We start from the raw sequence: 20,592 nt of genomic DNA, 5'->3' as shown, positions 1-20,592 counted from the left end.
TAATTAGTTTCAGGTCCAACAGTAGAGCCCTGAACACCAGCAGTAAATGAGTGAAATTAGCAGAGCTTAAGGCCAATACCCCTTGATTGCCCTAGGATCCCCTGAAACAGGTCTTCAATATTGAATGAATGAATGAATGGCTTTATTTCGATATAAAAAAATATAATAAAAGCAGATACATCAATTTTAAAATCATGTAAAAACAGATGCATTCTATTTACACCGATAAAATCATATTAACCAAAACAGATAAAACAAGCATTAAATAGTCACAGAAAGCCTATTCAGACGAATTAGCAATGCCCATTTTAGAAACTTGGGCACACAGCATGCAAACAGGGTACAAGTGTCAGATTTTAAAATACGCAGCGCCTCTCTGCACTGCCGGGTGCCTAACTGCCTGCACAGGGGTTTAAGCCACCTCCGCCTTGGCCGTGCATATGCGGGACATTCAAAGAAAATGTGAGCGACCGACTCTACACGTGATGGGCAGGTCGCACAGGAGGAGCGGGGATAGGCAAGATTCCAACGGGAGATAAAATCACCTACACGTAGCGTCCCTACTCTAAATTTAAAATACAAAGCTCTGTCAATAGGATTGGAAATAGTGTCAAGGTAGGGTTCGTAGGCCACCACTTCCTTCACCTTCAGAAATTCCTCCGTGGATTTACAATGTTTTACATCAAGGAAATTCTTACAGAGTACCCAGCTCCAGTAAAGGTTCTTTAGGACTGCCTTGGGGGAGGCAGTCCTTGCTTCCCAAGCATCCCCAAACCCCAAAGCTCCTAGCAGGTGTTTCATGTCCCTCAGCCACTTAATCTTGGACCAGCCCTCCAGAGCCATGACCTCTGCTAAGGCCTCCGCGTATGGGGCTAGCTCGGGCCCTCGCCACAGTCGTGCCCAGAGCAGCAGGGGGCGAATTTGGGCTTGATCCTTGATCGATCTACAACCCATATCCATTAGTACAGGTACTGAAGGGGTGCTCTGGGGGAGAGCCATCAGGTCTTTCAAGAATTTGGTCTCTGATCTAGCTAAAACTTAAATATTGGAATTTTATATTACATTTCCTGCTGGAAAAAGTTACATAAATTCCAGAAACAACTTGAGTAATGAGACTATTGATTTTTAAAATATTCGAATATGGAACTCTGTCACCTTCAAACAATGTGACCATGAACCTTGAGTAATTTAAATTCCTAGGTGTTCTAATACATGTGTTTGTGTGTGTGCATTTAGGCACACTGCTATTGTGTTTACTGTAGATGTTTAGTTGAGGTGAGGTGCTGCCTTTGCAATACCTTGCACAATATGTCTGTGTGTGAAGATATTGCAAGGTTTGTTGGGCAAATATTGGGGATGTGTGCCGCCTTTCGTGTGTTCAGCTCAGATGGAAGATGTTTTAATGTGGACGTCAGATGTTCGATTGTCTTACTCTGAATCCTTCTTGCTGCCTGGCCTTTGGTCTACAGCTCTCACAGGAGTGGACACAACTTGTTGCCACCCCATCCCCAGTGCAGAAGCACTTAAAAAATATTTCTACAGTTTTAAAGCTGTTTCTATACCAATCTATTGCACATAAGTGGGAGCATTTGATCAATTCATTTTGCACGAGCAAATCAGCTTTGCTAGACGCTTGAAGTGTTACTAACTCTGCCACGTGTAAAGCACTGAAAAGCCACATATAACCTCACATTAAAAACATGCAAAATTCACAGGTAAGCAAACTGAAAACTTGGCATCTATAGCCTCACATCATGATTTATTTATTTATTTCAAAGGTTTTATATAGCGCTACTGGACCCAAGAGTATCAGAGCGCTTTACAAGGCATGAGAACACAAAAACAATTAAGTAGATTAAAGAGATTTAAGCGAGAACGAGTTACAAAATGTTACTGATTGCCAGCGTGTCTAAAAGGGGCAGGGAGAATAGAGATAGAGGTTGGGATGGTAATGGAAAAAGAAAGTTAGTAGGGAGAGGGGAGAGAGGTGAGGGAGAGTAGGAGTACGAGGGTAAAGAGAGGGAGAGTTAGGAGGGGTGCATAGAGAGGAGAGGGGAGTGAGCAGGTAGGGAGTTAATTTACATAAGATATCCTAATACTTGGTTCATATAAAGTGTCAGAAACATTAGATACCCCAATATTTGTTAAGAAGAAGTATTTTTAGTTCTTTCTTGAAGAGAGGGTAGGAGGGGTTGCAACGGATTTCTTTTGGGATAGAGTTCCAGATAGTGGGAGCGTTGCCGGAGAAAGCACGGGATTGTGTTTTTTTACATTTCAGTCTAGGAGGGATGAGGACAAGGGAGTTTGTGCTCCTCAGGGATCTAGAGCAGCCTGCTTTGTGTAGTTTTGTTGCAAGGTAAGAAGGGGTGTTTTGGTGGAGAGTTTTGTGAGTGATGCAGGCGATCTTGAATGTTGATCTACCTTCTATTGGGAGCCACTTGAGATTTTTGAGGACGGGGGAGATGTGATCAAATTTTCTACAATCAGAGATGAGTCTAGCTGCAAGGTTGAGGACAGATTTAATTGGAGCAAGATGGATTTTAGGGGTGCCCGCCAAAGTGCCGTTGCCATAGTCAATCCTGGAGAGGACCAGCGATTGGACAACAAGTTTGAAATCTTCTGCAGGAATAAAAGGTTTAAGTTTCTTAAGATGGAGAAGGGTGAAAAGAGCTCTTTTGGAAGCATTTTTAATGTGGGGGATGAGATTCAGATTCTGGTCAATACTAATGCCTAGGGATTTGACCGAATTGGAGGTGGAGAGAGAGCAGTTTAGAGCTTTGATGTCATTTAACCAAAGTTGAATGGGAAGAAAGCTATTTTTGGGGGAGAAAATTATGATTTCCGTTTTTTTGGGGTTCAGTTTGAGATGGTTCAAATGGAACCAGCTTTGAATTTTTATCAGGGTCTCATTGAGGTGAAGGATGTCTTTGTGAGATTTGATCTTGTAGTATAATTGGGTGTCGTCAGCATAGAGGTGGTAGTTGATATTGGAGTGTTTGAGGATGAGGGTGAGTGGTTCCATGAACAAATTGAATAGGGTTGGGGAGAGGATGGATCCTTGAGGGACGCCAAGTGAGACAGGTTTAGGTTTAGAGAGGAAATGGCTGAGCTTAATTTGTTGAGATCTATTTTGTAGGAATGAGGAGAACCATTTGTGAACGGTGCCATCTAAACCAAACCGGTCTTTGAGAGTGCTGAGAAGGGTGGGGTGGTGGACGGTATCGAATGCAGCTGAGAGGTCTAGAAGGATAAGTGTTGAGGATTCTCCTTTGTCGAGGGAAAGATGAATGTCATCAATGATATTAAGCATAGCAGTTTCTGTACTGCATCCCTTTCTAAAGCCAGACTGGAAGATATCAAGGAGGTTGAAGGAGGCGATGTGATTCTCAAGTTGTAGTAGGACACATTTTTCAAGTGCTTTGGATAGGAATGGAAGGTTAGAGATTGGACGAAGGTTGTTAGGGTCATTTGGGTCAACTGCTGAGTTTTTTGGAATAGGCAAGATTTGGCCGAGTTGAAGGGAGGCGGGGACACATCCAGTGGAAAGAGAGGAGTTGATGATTTTGGTCCATATGGGGGCAATGATGGATTTGAGTTCTTAGACCAGAGTGGGGGGGAGAGGATCTTTGGAGTGGGCAGAAGGTTTAAGTTTGGCAATGATATTAGTGATCATAGAATCTGTTACTGGACTGAAGACTCTCCAGGAGGCATTGTTTTTAGCAGTGGGGTTTGTTATTGGAGGGATATCCTGTTGGGGTATAGCAGGGAGGGGAGCGGAGGTATCGAGCGGTGCAGAGGAGGTGGTCGAAGGAGAGTTATCAGAGTTTGGGATGGTGTGTAGGATGGTGGAAAGTTGAGGTGACGGTGGGAGGGAAGAGAACGAGAGTTCGATCATGTTGATTTTGTTAGTAAAGAAGCTGGCAATTTCTTCGCATTTGTTAATGGATGCTAGAATTTTAGGAGGACCAGTGGAGGTTTGTTTTTTTACAATTTTAAAAAGTTCTCGAGGGCGATTTTTGGCCTGCTCTAGTTGAGAACGTAGGAAGGAGGCTTTTACGTTAAAAATGTGTTTTTTGTACTGGGATCTTGTGGTTCTAAGGATAGCAAGATTGTCTACATTTGGATGAGCTCTCCAAGTCCGTTCAGAATGTCTAAGGGATCGTCTTTCATTGTTAAGTTCGGAATTGAACCAAGACTTAGGAGGAATGTTTTTTTGTAGTTTAAGTTTGATTGGGGCAATTTGGTCAAGGGATTCAAGAATAGAATTGTTATAGTGGTTGGTAAGGTCATTGGTGCTGTCAGAGAGAGGGGGGAGAGCTAGGTGAGCCTTAATTGCGGTTTCCAATGTGTCCGTAGGAATAAGGTGGAGGTTGCGGGTGGATTTCTTGGATAATGTGCTGTTGAGGGAGGGGAGAGTGATGGATTTAGTCATTGTGAAGAGGATAAGGTAGTGGTCAGACCAATCAACGGGGTGAATATTGGAGAGGGAGGCTAGATCTGTGTTCGTTATAATAGCATCAAGAATGGCACCTTTGTTATGTGTCGGAGTATGGCAGAGTTGGGACATGTTGGTGATGTCAACGGTGTCGTTAAGTAGGATGACAGAGGGATCAAGACTGTTGTTCCAATGGATGTTGTAGTCACCGAGGAAGAGATTTTTAGAATGTGAGAGTGACGATTGTATGATAAGATCAGTCAATTCTTCCGTAAAGGGGATGTTGTTTCCAGGGGGGTGGTAGATAGCGTGTAACCGGGTAGTGGTGGAGTCTGATGTGATGAGATCGGCGCAAAGGTATTCAAAGGATAAAGGGACTTGTAGATTGACTAGAGAGATGTTAAGTTCAGCTTTAAAAATTATGGCGAGACCACCGCCTGTTTGGTCAATTCTGTCTTTTCTAATGCTAGAATAGCCAGGGGGGATAAGCAAGTCGAGGATAGGAGTGGAGTGGGGGGTGAGCCATGTTTCGGTTAGGAAGGCAATGTCAATGTTTTCGCTAAGAATGGTTTCAGCGATTTCAGTGGCGTGACAGGAGGCAGATCTGCAGTTAATCAACATGCAGCAAAGGGAGGTGGGGACTGGTGTAAGGGAGGGGGGACAAGTAGGGATCGGTGTGAGTATTTGGGGTGGTCTGGGGGAGGAGGGAGAAAGGGGGAGTTTGCTTGTTCCTAAAAAAAACTGGAATAGTAGACAGGTGCGTGGGGCATGAGGTGGATCGGCAGCTAGTCGACGTGCAAAAAAAAGGGAGTGGGGTCAGGCGATTGGGCGGGGGGACAAGGGGGGATAGATCTAAGAAGTTGTGGAGGTCTAGGTGAGGAGGGCGGAAGGGGGAGTCTTCTAGTTCCTAAGATAACTGGGATGGAATGTTTATGACTAGGGGGTAGATTGGGCAACGGTGTAGGTGGAGAGATAGTTAAGTTAGAGGAGTTGTTTGCTTTTGAGGGTAGAGATGGAGAGATAGTTATGTTAGAGGAGCTGTTAACTTCAGTGGGTGTTGGTTGAGTGCCACGTTGTGGTTCATTGGACATGTTGGTATTGTATGGGGTCGTGGCTTGTGAGGGTTGATTGGGTAATGAGTCAGTTGTGTGGTTGTTAGAAGGAGGAGTAATTTTGCAGGTGATGGGGTTAAGGTGGGAGTCTGTGGATGTGCTGAGGAGGGTGTACGTGTGTGAGGAGATAGTTTTTGAAAGGAGTGAGATATCATTTCTAAGAGAGGAGAGCTCTAAGATGAGGGACAGAAGGATAAGTTCAGTGGTAGGGGAAGCCAGGAAAAGAGTAGATGGGTCTGTGTTTATTGGGCTGTTCGTCAAATTAGGGTTATGTGTTGGGTGAATGAAGAGTGGAGGAAGAGGTGGAAAGCCAGGAGGGGGTTAGAGCAAGTTTTGAGTGTTTTTGGAAAGGGGGGAGATCAGGGGGTTAGAGGGGAATGTAGGAGGTATTGTTGTTAGGATGTGGAGGTGATTGGAAGTGGGAGAGGAAGGGGAGGAATCAGAATGAGAGGGGAGGGGGGAGAGAGGAATGAGGGGGGAAGCAGGCATTAGAAGTTGGGATTGGGACGGGGTTGTGATGGGGGGTGATGTAACTCGGGGTAGAGGACTGCTAATTTGTTGTTTATTGGGTACCGGAGAAGGAAGTGGTAAGTCAAGAGGGAGCGAATGGGGGGGGGGGGGGAGAAACGAGGGGGGATGAATGCAGAAGAAGTTGGGGACGGTCAGAGGAACAGGCTAAGAGGGAGGGGGATGGAATGAGGGTTTGGGGTGTAGTGTCAAGGTGATTTTCATTGGGAGTAGGAGGGGAGGTAGAATTGTGAGGGAGGGATGGGGGGAGAGAGGAATGAAGGCAGACGAGGGCGTTGGTTGGGGTGGGTCCGATAGGTGAGGTAAAATGGAAGAGGATGAAATGGGGGGTGGTGAATCAAGGGTTTTCTGAGGTGAGGGGGTAGTGTTAGGTGATTGAATGGTGGTAAGGGATGAGGAGCTGATATGTAGAACATTGGAAGTGGGAGAGGAAGGGGGGGAATCAGAATGAGATGAGAGGGGGGAGAGGGGATTGAGAGGAGAAACAGACATTAGAAGTTGGGATTGGTCGGAGAGACAGGATATTGGAGATGGGGAAGAGAGGGGGAGAGGTGCATCAAGGGGAGGAGGGTTATAGTGGGTCGGATTAGGGGGTACTCTGAGGGTTTGTGATACGGTGTTAAAGTGTTGTTCAAAGATATCGAGGTGTTTTTCAGATGCTTGGATAAGGATGGTACCCGATTTGAATATGAAGATGTCTATTTCGCCAGGAAAGGAGGAGGATGTTGTGGAGGAGAGTTTAAAACCATAGGGGATGTTGCGTGAATTAGAGATCAAGAAGTGACCCAGGAATATGCTTTTCCATTTAGAAGGGCGTTTAGTGAAAAAGATGAAATTGGTGACAAGTGAAGAGTTAAGGCTGTTATGGTGATCAGCGAATAAGGTTTCGGGGTGGAGACAGATAAGTTTGTGTTTGAGTTTTTTTTTTACCATGTTTAGAGAGATGGGGTGGGTAGATAATAGACCAAGAGTTAGGGCCAAATTTGGAGATGTGAGGTGTTGAAAATGAAGGTGTAGGAGTAAGTGGAGGCATGGTTTAGAGATAGGAAGGAAAAAAAGAAAAAAAAAAGGGGGGGGAAGAGAAAGGACACTAGAGTAAGTACAACTGGTTTACTAGGGGGAGTGGGGGGTGGTGCAAGGGGAAGAGGAGGGTAAAATAAGTGAGATCAAAGCTGGTTCATCCAGAGAGTTGGGTGTGTGGAGTTTGATTAATCACAGAAGGTGAGGGAGTAATGTAGTCGTAGAAGATAACATTTCAGCAAGTGAGGATGTAAGAATAAGGTCAGTGCGTGGGGTGTTGATGTGAGTAAATAAATAATACTTTAAAGGTGAAGGAGGGGCAGCCCAGAGAAATTAGTATATATGGTTGTATAGAAGGAGGAGGAAATGGACAGTATCCTGAATCAAATAGACAGTTAGGGTATAAGTGTGATGTAACCTTAGTAATTTAAATAAACAACGTAGAGAAAAGAAGGTAAAGTGATACAAAGGATTAAGGATTAAACATTGAGAGCGTTCAGTAGAGTATCGTGAGACATATTACAATGATCGGCAGTGGGGTGGACTAAGCAGAGGAGAATAAAATACAATATAACAGAGTGTATAACAAAAAGAGGATATAGCATAACGAACATTCCTGAATAAAATGAAATAAGATAGAAAGCGTCACAGTAAAAAACATAATCATAACGATATAAAAGAAGTGCAAATATAAAACATTGTAAACTGAGTGAGAACAAAAAGCTGTTAGCCCGGAGGGGGCTGGAGAATAGAGGGAAATAGAAAATAAAGGTTACTGCTTTGCTGTCATTTGACGGCCCTCAGTTTTTCCTGTTGGCCAAGATAGCTTATATTTTAAAATGGAAATGCTTGACATATTAGCTGACCTACCATCTCGCAAGTCTTTTCTTGTGAGTCTCCCTTCAAGGGATGGTCGCTCCGGTCGCGTTTCATTCTTTACGTCGAGAGGTCTAGGATTCGGCCACTGCCCTGTGGTCAGAAATGAGAACAAAACAGTGAAGCACGGAATGGTTTAAAAACACATTTGTCTTCAAAATTAATACAAATGGGTTTCACAGCCTACACTTTTGGCCCTATGCCTTTACTTTATTTGCATATTCTTGGCAATCTTTTTATAGATCAGAATTTCACTTTATGGGAATAATTAAAATAAAAAATAGAAAACATAAGACTGGCCCTTGATCATTTTCATCCCACATATGTTCATTCTATTAAGTTTCTTACTTTTTGGTGCGCTCTGATCCTTTCAGTGCTTCTCTCGTCTCTTTCCCTGAATTTTACTGTTATTTGGTTGCTCCCTCTGTTCCCCGTCATCTTTGCAGTTTTTATGTTTAGATTTACATGGTCTCTTCAGCCTACTGCTTTCACACTCTTGCTCCATTGTTCCCTCCTTTTTCAAATGCTCTTGATCTACTGTTCCCTCCTTTTTCAAACGCTCTTAATCTATTGTTCTCTCCTTTTTCAAACGCTCTTGATCTATTGTTCTCTCCTTTTTCAAACGCTCTTAATCTATTGTTCCCTCCTTTTTCAAACGCTCTTGATCTATTGTTCTCTCCTTTTTCAAACGCTCTTGCTCCATTGTTCCCTCCTTTTTCAAACGCTCTTGATCTATTGTTCCCTCCTTTTTCAAACGCTCTTGGTCTATTGTTCCCTCCTTTTTCAAAACACTCTTGGTCTATTGTTCCCTCCTTTTTCAAACGCTCTTGATCTATTGTTCCCTCCATTTTCAAACGCTCTTGATCTATTGTTCCCTCCTTTTTCAAAACACTCTTGGTCTATTGTTCCCTCCTTTTTCAAACCCTCTTGATCTATTCCATCCCTTTTCAGCTCCACCTACCCTTAATACTCTTCCTCTTACCTTTTTTTTAATACACCTACATTTTAGTGCCTCTCTATTCCCATCCCCCCACCTTTTCTCTAGATTTGTCCCTCCTTCCTTCAATGAACTCGCACTTCCTCTAAGTACTTCCTTTGATTCGTCTCACCTCAGTATCCCCTCCTTTTATTTCTCTCTCTCTCTGATCTTCCTGTTGCCTTACTGTTTAGTCTGCTTCATCCCCCTTCAGTTGTACTCAGTTCCCCTCACTCCACTGTTCTCAGTTGGTCTTAGGCTGACTGTCATTCAGACCTCATTCTGCTTGCAGCAACTGCAGTAGTCTGGACCTTGCTACAGCTGTGGCTGCAAAAAGTGTAAAACAAAAAGTGTAAATGGGTTCATATAAAAACCTCCATGTCTTGGAAAGGTTCCATGCCAAAGCATCACTGGAGCCCTGCAAGTAAAACCCGCTAGGGGAAGCAAAGTGCACCAGACCTCTCTCTTTTAATAGTTAATCGGCAATTTTTGCCACTGCCTCCAATATGGGCATTGCAGACATTCACTTATGAAAGTCTGTTTGACAATAAGGCATACACCTCCATTTGTTGGCTGAGGGAATGTCTGGCCTTCTTGTGAACAGGATACAATACTCCACTCCTCCAGCAGGCTGCTCTTGGAAAGCACACGTGTACCCAAAAGGGTTTCTTGGCGCTGGTTTCTTATCAAAATACATTTGAATAAGTGAGTCAAGATAATCTAGCACTTCGTAAGGAGGCATGATTACAGTTTTCTTAAACTAAAAAAAAATTAACGGTCTTGCCTCATCTACTTTCCCGTTTAAAGAGTGCACCTAAAGGTGAATATGATCCGCTCACTTTGACTCGATAACCAATATGTTGTAAACTCCCTCAACAATGCTGGCTGTTGTCGTGAATGAGACGACAGGCTTAGTCCATGGAGAATTTTGCTGAAATAGGGAACAGAGCGGCCATACAAAATCTGTGAGCTTCAGTCAACAGCTATGCAACAGAGTTCTGAAGCATTTGGAGGTGAGACAGAGCATTTCCATGGATCATCCTTAATTCAACTAGGGCTGAGTGCGCCTTGACACAGACAGTCAAGAAAGGAAAGGGTAATATTTTTCGGAACGATTTAAAGCAAAAGAAAAATACCAGAGGAAAATCCCAGATTTGGGAATTAGGGGGGGGGCGCAATGAGGGGGCGGAGGTGAGAGGGGTGTCAATGAAACTGGAGGCTCAACTTTCACAGGTTGAGGAAAGGCTCAGATCAGGGGGCCATTAGGCCTTACCTCCAAGGCTTCCTCACCCCCACCATCACGCTGTATTATCTGACCGATATTTAAATTATTGGCTACCCATCCAGAGCACAGCAATGCCTTTCTTAGGAACCGGTGGAAATACTTGGGCTGTGAGAAAGACCCATCATCGTGGAAGGCTCTGAGCAGCGTTGACATCCAGCTAGTTTTAAACCGGCATGACTGGTATTTTAGTGTCTTTGCTGCTACAGAATTTGTTGTTTAAATCACTAACGCTGATATTTTTTCAGCTTATCAGTACTTACTTCAAATGGTAAACGTGAGAAGAAAACACTTTAAAATATGTTCTTGTGCTCCCTTAATGACCCCTGACTGATAATTAAAGAAAAAAAGAAAGACTGTATTACAAATGATTATAGACAACTTTAAATAAAGGTCTACTCAAGTAACATGTCCGAGCCTTTGCAGAGCCGTAAACCATGAACATCCACTTAGCATTTAAAGTATGGCTGCCAAATTATTTTCATTTATGCCATCAATTCCTTTTGCAATCAATTTGTAAAAGGGTCTGTCCTCCTTATCAATGACCTCTTGTATAATTTCATTTGTTCTCAGACAAGATACCTTTCTAATACCTTGTGTAATTGTTTTAATCCTGTTGTAATTTTTGCTCATTTGCTGATCAGCGATACACTCATTTCTTACGCACATCACTTTGTTTCATCCCAGTTTCAATATCAAGCTAAGCTGGTGAGGTGCTGCTTTTGCTACAAGCCTCCTGTTCAGATCTCCAAGCATTGTAATTAAGAGGTAGTGCAGCTCTGTGAAACTTTGAGTGAGGTCATATCTGCCATGTGCAGAAAAGCATTCTCCCCAGCTTTCTGTAGATCATTTCCAACTTCAATTAGCTGCAGAACCGTAAAATCTTTTTATGATTCCACTAGACTTGCGTTGTTCCGTCTATAGCCAACTCATGTTGCTGTTTATCACCTTTGCTCTTAAAAGACTAGTAAAATGTAAACGCACATGAACATGTGATCGCTCCAGGAAGAACAACGCACAAACCTAGAAATATCCCCGTTTATAACAAGTACAGTCAGGCAGAGAAGATTATCTGGTCATACACCAGGAGGGCTAGCCTGCCCAGTCCCTCATGCACTTGTACTATTCCTAAAAACATAATTTGAATAACGTCTCCTAAGGCCATACTCTTCTCACTAAGTTCTAGATCAGGAAAACCCAAAGCAATTTCAAATTCAGAGCAGAATGCGAAATGGAAGTTCCCTCTCACGTTTAGCATTGAAATCTTAACTAGAAGATTGTGAAACAGTTCGCTGATCGAAGAACAAATTTACTTCCAAGTAAATTCGCCACAGGGTTTTTATCATTATATTGCAGAAGTCCACAATTGCATGTGAGGTCCTCACCTCCTCACCTCCTCACAGTCAGCCTCTGATACCGGGAGGTGCACTTTAAAACTACCTCTTAGAGATATAACGGCTGGTCAAGTTAAGCACATATATCCAAATTTACATGGATCTTCTAATGTCTTCACCACTTGTAGTATAAAAATAAGAATTTTACACAGATTTTCCAGGATGTTTAACCCCTTTGGTGCGGCGGCTATCCAGTGGAATTCTCAACAATTAAACTGTTTTTAAAAGAACGGCAATGCAAAATCCCAGGAACATCATGGATGCTACTTGTGTTACTGAGCAGACTTCACTGAACAAATCTAAAGTAAATTGAGGTCGAAGACACTGCACACTAAACTGATACGCGAGATCATGGTACAAGTACATTTGAACAGTGCAGTTCAAAAAAAAGCATAGCATCACTGAAGTAGGATGTGGCAGAACGAGGCTGAAATGGCTTGATGTACGGGAAACACAGACAATGAGCCATGCTGCAATGTAACCCACCCATAACTTGACTCAGGCCAAAGTTAAGAGGGAAGGGGCCGACACTTGTAAGTGCACTATGCAAAGTGTGCCGATCTCAAGCCGTATGGATGGCTGCGATTGGTGATATGTGAGACAGGAATCTAGGAGCCTCAACCTTGGACGGCAAAGCTCAGGGAGGGTTGGATTCAGTGTCCAAATAAACTGCTCTGACAACATAATGCAGCAGACGTTCTAATGAAAAAGCAAGGAAAAGGGAACTGGCAAAATGCTCATTCTGACCCCTTGCGATCCATTGGAGAAGTGTGCAGGTGGACCTGTGTGAAGACCTGGAGCATCCTAAAGTAGAGAGAGTGTGAGTAATAACCACCTACATTTTTATTTATGTTTTTGTTTTTAAAACATAAATAAATGGAATTGTCATTTACAATGCCAATGGCTTACTCTCTCGCAAATGCGAGAACTATTGCATTTGCACACAGAGCCACACACACAAAGCCACCCACACATACATACAGAGCCACCCACACATAGAGCCACCTACAAAAAAAGCTACCCACCGAGCCCCACACAGAGCCACACACAGAGCCACACACACACACACAGCCACACACACACACAGAGCCACACACACACAGAGCCACACACACACACAGAGCCACACACACACACAGAGCCACACACAGAGCCACACACACACACACAGAGCCACACACACACACACAGAGCCACACACACACACAGAGCCACACACACACACAGAGCCACACACACACACAGAGACACACACACACACACACAGCTGCACACACACACACAGCTGCACACACACAGCTGCACACACACACACACAGTGAGCCACACACACAGTGAGCCACACACACATACACAGTGAGCCACACACACACAGTGAGCCACACACAGAGCCACACACAGAGCCACACACACACAGAGCCACACACACACACACAGAGCCACACACACACACACAGAGCCACACACACACACACAGAGCCACACACACACACAGAGCCACACACACACAGAGCCACACACACACAGAGCCACACACACAGATGGAGCGCGTCTACATACAAAGTAGTTCCCATAAGTGCATGAGGCTACTGTAGCAATGTATGATTTTTTTACAACCAAAAATATATTAACTTTTGGCCAATTAGATTGGTGTGGGCCTGGCAACTCCCACAACAATTAGATTTTGCAAAAGCCACGAGAAAACAGAACAAACATTGACAAAGCAAAAGGTCTGTTTGGCAACACCTGATGTAGGAAGGTGGCTACCTGACTATGGTTACCCCAGATTTTTTGCCTGTGTTTAGCTGGTTTTTTGACTTAGTTGACCTGGTTCCCTGCTAATCAGGGCCCCAGGCCATCTGCTCTCTCTGTAAAATGGATTCCATGTACCCTAGGTACATACCACAATTGGAAATGGACTCCTTGTCAGCCCCTGTATAATGCACTATAGGTGCCCAGGGCATAGGGGCCACCAAGGCCTACCAGGGGCTGCAGCATATCTTTTGCCACCCCTGGATGGTTCTTAAATTGACACAACTGGCTGATCACTCAGCTGGGGTAAGGTGGTGTAATCACCCCTTGCTTAGATATAGTATACCTATATCTAAACCTATATCTGGACACATATTAACCTGTGAGCCACTCCTATGGAAGGCCTCATCAATCCTGGAGGCAGAGTGCGTGGTTTCATGTGAGATGGAGCTCTAGCATGAGCTGAGCCTGTCCGCAGCTGTCGGGAACAACTCCCTAAGCTGTTTCAGGATAACGCCATACCATATACTCTTAAGTGCCTTATAATCCTCGCGGTTATATAGCAACTCTGGTTTGGCTTTATCAAAACATGTCGTGTAAGGTGTCATACGATTTGGAATACTATCCCCTCGCCAGTTCTGGCGACGGGGATAGCATTCCACCCCTCTAGAGGGGTAAGACATGTTACTTTGCTTAAATACGGTTGATTTCTCCAAAGATCTTAGATCCACAAAATGGATGCCTCTACCACAGACAAATGTCTGGACCCCTGTAGCTGACCGAAACTCAGCCAAAGGGGTCCTGGACAAAGGGTTTCCTGTCACAGGAGGGTGTCACCGCCCTCCAGACAGGAGATAGTGGATTGTAGCAGGGAGGTTTGAAAGAAACCAGACACTGCCTGGGGCGCACAAGGCTGCCCCTTGCATAATCCGGCCAAACCGGTTCTGGGGCACTCCAGCCCTCGTGCCAGGGCGGCCTGGATCAAAGGAAGGGGGTGTATCCACCCACTTCCTGGGTCCCACCCATAGGGGAGGACCTAGCAGGTAATCACGCCCCCCAGATTCGAATAAGAGTGGGAGCAGTGCCAATGCACATCAGATTTCCTGGAAGAAACATTTGAAACGAAATTCTGGACCCTTCGCCCTCCATCTCAACGTGGAAGCCCGAAGAATCTCCCTTGTGGTCAAGGAGTGACCACCCTGCAGCAGCAGGCACCATCCAGCCCTCGACGTCTACTTAGTTGCAGTTCCCGCCGGAACTCGAGCAACTGAGATCGACGAGATCAAGCCTGCCTGCCTTCTAACAGCCCGATCCACAGTCCCTGCAAAGCTGAGACCCGTGGAGGCGACCGGAAGCGTGGGGCACGCCATCTTGAATTGACCACGAGACGCTGACCGTGCAGCCCACGAGTGATCCTCGAAGCTGTGCACCGGGGTTTGAGAAGCCCCCACCCTGAGCTACTCCTGAGCCGAAGTTCAGCCCTCCACACTCGACGAGTGCTACGTGGGGCCCTTCTGCTCTATTTGGCTCAACGCGTTGGCCCGGTCACTTGCCAGCTGGCTAGTGGTCCCTGTGCCGACGAACTAACTAAGAAGACTCGTGAATCTGGTTGCTCCAGATCCACACCAGCTCCCCTGAAAAGGAGCCCCGACTCTGACCTTCCTGGTCCGAGTGAGAAGCAATCTTCCGATCCCGCGTGGATTGCTCTTGCCAAGGCTTGTTTGCTCCAAACTTGAAGCCGACTGCACCGACGGTGAGAGCCTGCGTGGGACAGATCGTGACCTGCTCCTGGATGTCGCAGATGCCCCAGAGCCCACGTGACAGCGGAGAGAAGCTCCTCGACGACCACCTGATTGCGCCCGACATTGCCTGGTTCCGTCCTGGTTCCACCCTGGTCACTGCTGAGTGACCCAGACTCTGTCCCCTCTGCTTTCAGGTACTCTACAACTTGAGTCCACCCTTGGACTCCACCGGACACTTCATCTATAACCCGCCTGCAGCCCTTTCAGCTTCAAGCACCAAGAGCCTGCGAGTCAAAACCCGACGCCACTTCGACCCTGTGCACCCACTTCCTGTGGGTGAGGTAACTTTGCTCCGCCGGTGTTCCCACACTGGTGCACACCTCTAGGGTCTGTGTGTTAAGTTTTGTTCCTCTAGGTTCAGCGGAAGTGTCCTTTAACTTTAACTTTACAACTTTTACGCACCATTGGTTAACATTGGTGCGTGCGTGCGCTTTCCGCACATCTCCCGAATCCCGAGGGCCATTCCCGACTTCAGCATTGCTTGTCCTGACTGCTCCCAGCGATTCCCTAGGCCCTAGGCCTAACCACTGCTCGAGTGGCATCTCTTATACCACTTGTTTAGTATATGGTTTGAGTGGCCCCCTGCCCTCATCCATAATTGTGCAACTTTGTATGTTTAAACAGTGCTTTTGATTTAACGCTTGTGCCCCTTTATTCATAAAGAATACTGGGGATTGTTTTTAGTAATAAATACATATATTTTTATAATATATACTTGTGTGGTGTCCTTTCATTTGATATTACAGGATTGTATGTGGTAAAACAGCTCGCTTAACACGACCTCTTAAGTTAAGCCTTTAGGCTGCTTAGTCCATGCTACCCCTAGGATAGCTTGTCTAATAAGGTTGACTTACAACCAGACACCATAAGGGATTGTTTGGTCTGATAACAGGTGGTTCCAGAATTGGAAACATCACCTATCAGGCCAACTTCTCACACCTGACCTATTGGCTTTGCCAAAGCTTGTTATAGTTCTTTCCTTGTTCTCTGTCCTTCGCGTCTTCCCGGCACCCGTCACGCTTCATTCTTCTGCTCTTCCTTAGTTAGTTTTCAAGTTCTCTCCCCTGGCTCTCCAGTCTTTCTCCACTTCCCCTCTTTATTATCTTCGTGCCCTCGCTGTCCGTGCCCTCGCTGTCCTTTTCCTCTATGGTGCCCTCTCTCTCTACACACTCCCCCTTCCGCCTCACCCTCTCTTCGACTCTCATCCTTTCACCTGGTCCCATCTCTTTTCTGTCCCGTCTCCCACCTATTCCCCCTCAGCCCCCCCACAGCATCTCGTGACCCCAGCTGTGCAGCAGATGTTTTCACCGCTCTTCCTTCGGCGATGACACATCTCTACCAGCCTGTGATCTCAGCCGTGCCCTTTGGGGGTCTCTCCCGGGCAGGCACCACCACAGGGTGCCCCCCTCCCCCGCAGCTATTCACAGCCCCCAAGTGATGCGAGATGGAAAACGACGAAAACGCACAAGAGGGAAATGAAAGTTTAATCATCAACAGTGTGGAGCACGGAGACTGACACACGACTCCACCAGTGCACCGCCATCTTGATCTCTAGCCTTGGCTCTGCTAGTTCACCTCCATTTTGATCTCCAGCCCTGGTACCCACACATGACTGTGCCAGTGCACCTCCTTCTTGAGCTCCAGTCTTGGTACCCATCCACGGCTCTGCACTCAATGCACCTCAATCTGTGAGCAGGAGCACCAGCACACAGGTGGTGAGACTCTCGTAGACCTCTACCAATCCTCTTACATATTAGACTGCACCCTCCACCCCCTTAGTGCTCTAATGCAGAGCCCGATTTAGCTCGCTGAGTGCACCTCAATCCAGACCTGGGGCACTCCCTGCTTTGATTCCCAAAGACCACAAACATCTCTTCCCATGCAGCTATACCACCCTGTGATCTCAGCCGTGCCCTTTGGGGGTCTCTCCCGGGCAGGCACCACCACAGGGCGCCCCCATCCCCCACAGCTATTCACAGCCCACAAGTGACGCGAGATGGAAAACGACGAAAACGCACGAGAGGGAAATGAAAGTTTAATCATCAACAGTGTGGAGCACTGAGACTGACACACAGCTCCACCAGTGCACCGCCATCTTGTTCTCTAGCCTTGGCTCTGCTAGTTCACCTCCATTTTGATCTCCAGCCCTGGTACCCACACGCGACTGTCAGTGCACCTCCTTCTTGAGCTTCAGTCTTGGTACAGGCACTTTGATGCTACACCAAAAGTGACGATGAACAGGGGGGTGGGGGGGCCGAAAAGCGAGCAGAACGAGGAACAGGGGGGTGGCAGAAAAGCAAGCACTCACCGGCTGGGTCAGAGGACTTGGCGACTTCTTCCGGCGGCGGTCGGGCCGAAATGGCATAAGAAAAGCGCCACCATTTTTGCATTCGGGGGTATGGTTTTTGCAGGTTGAGTGATGGATGACATCACAGAGTTAAAAACTGCAAAAAACAGTCCGAAAAAGACGGGGCATGAACTGAGTGACGCCCCTCTCCTCTAATGGCTGGCCAGCATTCACGAGGCCAGCCAATGGAGAAGAGGGGTGGGTTCAAGCCCCCTACTAAGAAAAACATTAAATCTCGGAGCTCCGCCCACACTGCTACGCAGTGCGACGCAGTCCTCGATCTAAAGAGGTCTGCTTGCGGTCCTTAATCAGTACTGGTGCTAAAGGACCTTAAATAACTCGTCTGTACTTGAAGATGTGCAATCCGAAGCACATGTGGTCTGTAGGAGAAAACCTGCAGTGGTGCCTCATCTAGTCTCTGTGCTAAGCCTCGCTGGTCAAGGTATGCAAATTAGTAATTATGTTTGAACTGTTGCTATCACTCGCTACCACTGAAATCTGCTTAGCTCCTGATCTGGATAAAGCCCTGAACAGCAATTCTTGCTCCATCCTCATAGCCCAAGCACCAAATCCATACATTGCACGGCCATCGGCATATTCCATTATTCTTTAGGTCCTTTGTTTGTACACGGATCAATTTCTGACGTACACCAAACCCCGCCATGGCTCCTCATATATAGGAAGGGAAAATTAAGTGGGAAGACGCTAGAATCCCTTTAGTTTTAAAAGAATCTAAAATCCCAGGAGCTTTTGGGCGATCTTCAGTTTGTGAAACCTGCTTAACTCCTCCAAGGTTTGTACTTGCGTTTTGGTATGGGCAGCTTGGGGCAGTTAGCCTTGTACCAACCTTTAAGTCCTGCAGGGTGCAAGCTCCTAAAAGGTGCTCTGGCATTTATTTTTTCATTCATAACGCCCTGTGCTGTAGGCTAGCCACAGCAGAGCTGTGATTTATGGTTTTTTTTGTTGTTTTTTTTAAACAAAATATCTACAGCTCTGCCGATCTACTATGGCAGGACCGGAGGCTTCAAATTATGCTTCTCTTTCTTTATCTACTGAACACAGCAGCAAAGCAACATACAGAAAAAATATACATTTCCCATGAGCCCAACAGCCCATATTCCACCAATTAGTACCCACACAGCCCTATATAGTGTTCTGGAACCATAGTCCTTCCTCTCTCTTTGCTGCTGACACAGCTCAGATAAGTGCTCTCACGTTACTCTGACACTGTAACCATACTACAGCATTATTGTGCTTTATTGGCTTCTATATCACTATGTGAGTGTATAGTTGACAGGGGTTATATTCCCCACCTTTGCTTTTCTCCGGTGTGAAGCCGGTGCAGGGAATTTAGAGCTATGTGTCAAGCGGAACACAGGCTTCGGTCCAATTTCCATGTCTGCCTTTGTGCATGTGTCTTTGCAACACGCTTGAGTTAAACCATTATGCAACTGTCTCCCAGGAGTTGTAGTGGTAAAGACACGTCTGTGAATCTCTACTTTTCCCCTTACGCCTAATAGAGAGCTAATCCGCAGCAGGGCTCTGCCACAGGGGCCAGGAGTCTCCCGCCACTTCTTTTTTGCCGGTTAGGGAGTTTATACACCCTTTGCACCTTCTGGGGCTAACCCCCTTCCTCCTTATACCTCCTCTTTCTGCTCCCATGAGCTTTTCAGGTGCCCTTCACCAATATGGTACATTATTATCAAGAGGATGACTCCTAACCCCGCTGACCCTGGGGCGATTCATTTGGGTTTCAAAATACTCCGCGCATCATTGACCACACTCTGGATGCTTGGTGCTAGACCTTGAGGAAGCCTTTGATTCACTGGAATGGGATTTCTTATTTGACACACTACCCCACTATGGACTGGGAGGCTGCTTCCTCAGACTGAGTAAATTGCCCTACACTACACCGTTGGCCACAGTCATAACAGCATCCTATATCTCTTATGCTATCTCGATGGGCAGAGGTCCCCGGAAGGGATGCCAGCTATCCCCACTACTTTTTAGGTCTCGACTCTTCTATCCCGCAGGGATAGATAGGCGAGAATTACAGTAAGCAGTTCAAAAACTACCAAACTGCAGATCACGTACAGTTCATGTGATCTATGCGTGTGCACGCCATCGCCAGCCACATAACACACCACCATTTGTCTGTGCCTCGCCATCAGACTTCAAAGGCTGCCGCTCCCCCGCAATGTGCACCCCCAAATGGTGGTGCACATCGCGCACCACCATTTGTCTGTGCCTCGGCATCAGACTTCAAAGGCTGCAGCTCCCCCGCCCCCCAAACCCCAGTCACAGCAATGCTGAGAGCTTGTTATCCCATTCCCTCCCGCACGTACTCTCTGCTGTCTATCTTCTCATCAGTATGGTATGCGTGTTTTCCCTATCCACTGTTTCGGGTTCTGATTATTTCTCTTTTGCCTTCCTCTTAATGTCGCTCCTCATTTTCCCTCCTGTTTTCCATCTGTCCATTATTGTCTCATTTCACTTTTTTTCCTTGTCACATTTCTCTTTTGCTTTGTTTGCTTTTTAGGTCTCACCTGAGCCAATGCCTTGCGCATTGCTCGGCAAGATTATAGTAAGCAGAAAAGAAAAGTCTACCAAAACAGTTGCGGATCGCATACAGTTCATGTGATATATGCGCGTGCACACCATCGTCAGCCACGTCACACACCACCATTTGTCTGTGCCTCGCAACAGACTTCAAAGGAATGCGTTCCCGCTCCCCCGCATCAGACTTCAAAGAAATGTGCTCCCGCTCCCCCGCCATAGCAATGCAGAGAGCTTGTTCTTTTAATGCTCCATGTAAATGCATTGTTTTTCGGCTCTCTCCCTCTTTATCCTGTGTTCTGCTTCTTCCTTTGCACCCCTGTGCTCTCCCACACGGCAGCCTGTATATTGCTTTTGTTATCTCTACCCGTTCTGCTCAGATTTTTAAAACTAAAACTTCCCGAAATGTGTTGCCCCATCCCTCCTTGCTGCCGCCTCTAGTCAGTGCTAGATTGGTCCCTTCACTCCACCACTACTCCAGTGCTGCCATTTCCATTTTTAAAGCATTTTTT

At 46.1% G+C, this 20,592-nt stretch overlaps 1 protein-coding gene across 10 annotated transcripts in view; it reads right to left on the bottom strand.

Moving 5' to 3' along the window:
• The window catches only part of LOC144770929 (uncharacterized), a 584,254-nt gene that overhangs the window by 478,568 nt on the left and 85,094 nt on the right, over positions 1–20,592 (bottom strand). For all 10 annotated transcript variants that reach the window (XM_078655752.1, XM_078655753.1, XM_078655757.1 and 7 more), the window contains exon 3: positions 7,966–8,064. In XM_078655752.1, the coding sequence (XP_078511878.1) occupies positions 7,966–8,064 (99 nt within the window). The remainder of the gene's footprint in view (positions 1–7,965; positions 8,065–20,592) is intronic.

The sequence above is a fragment of the Lissotriton helveticus genome, chromosome 7 (genome assembly GCF_964261635.1).
Source record: "Lissotriton helveticus chromosome 7, aLisHel1.1, whole genome shotgun sequence".
Classification (NCBI taxonomy): domain Eukaryota; kingdom Metazoa; phylum Chordata; class Amphibia; order Caudata; family Salamandridae; genus Lissotriton; species Lissotriton helveticus.
Note: the sequence above shows the minus strand (reverse complement) of the source record. Positions and strands in the feature narration are given on the sequence as shown.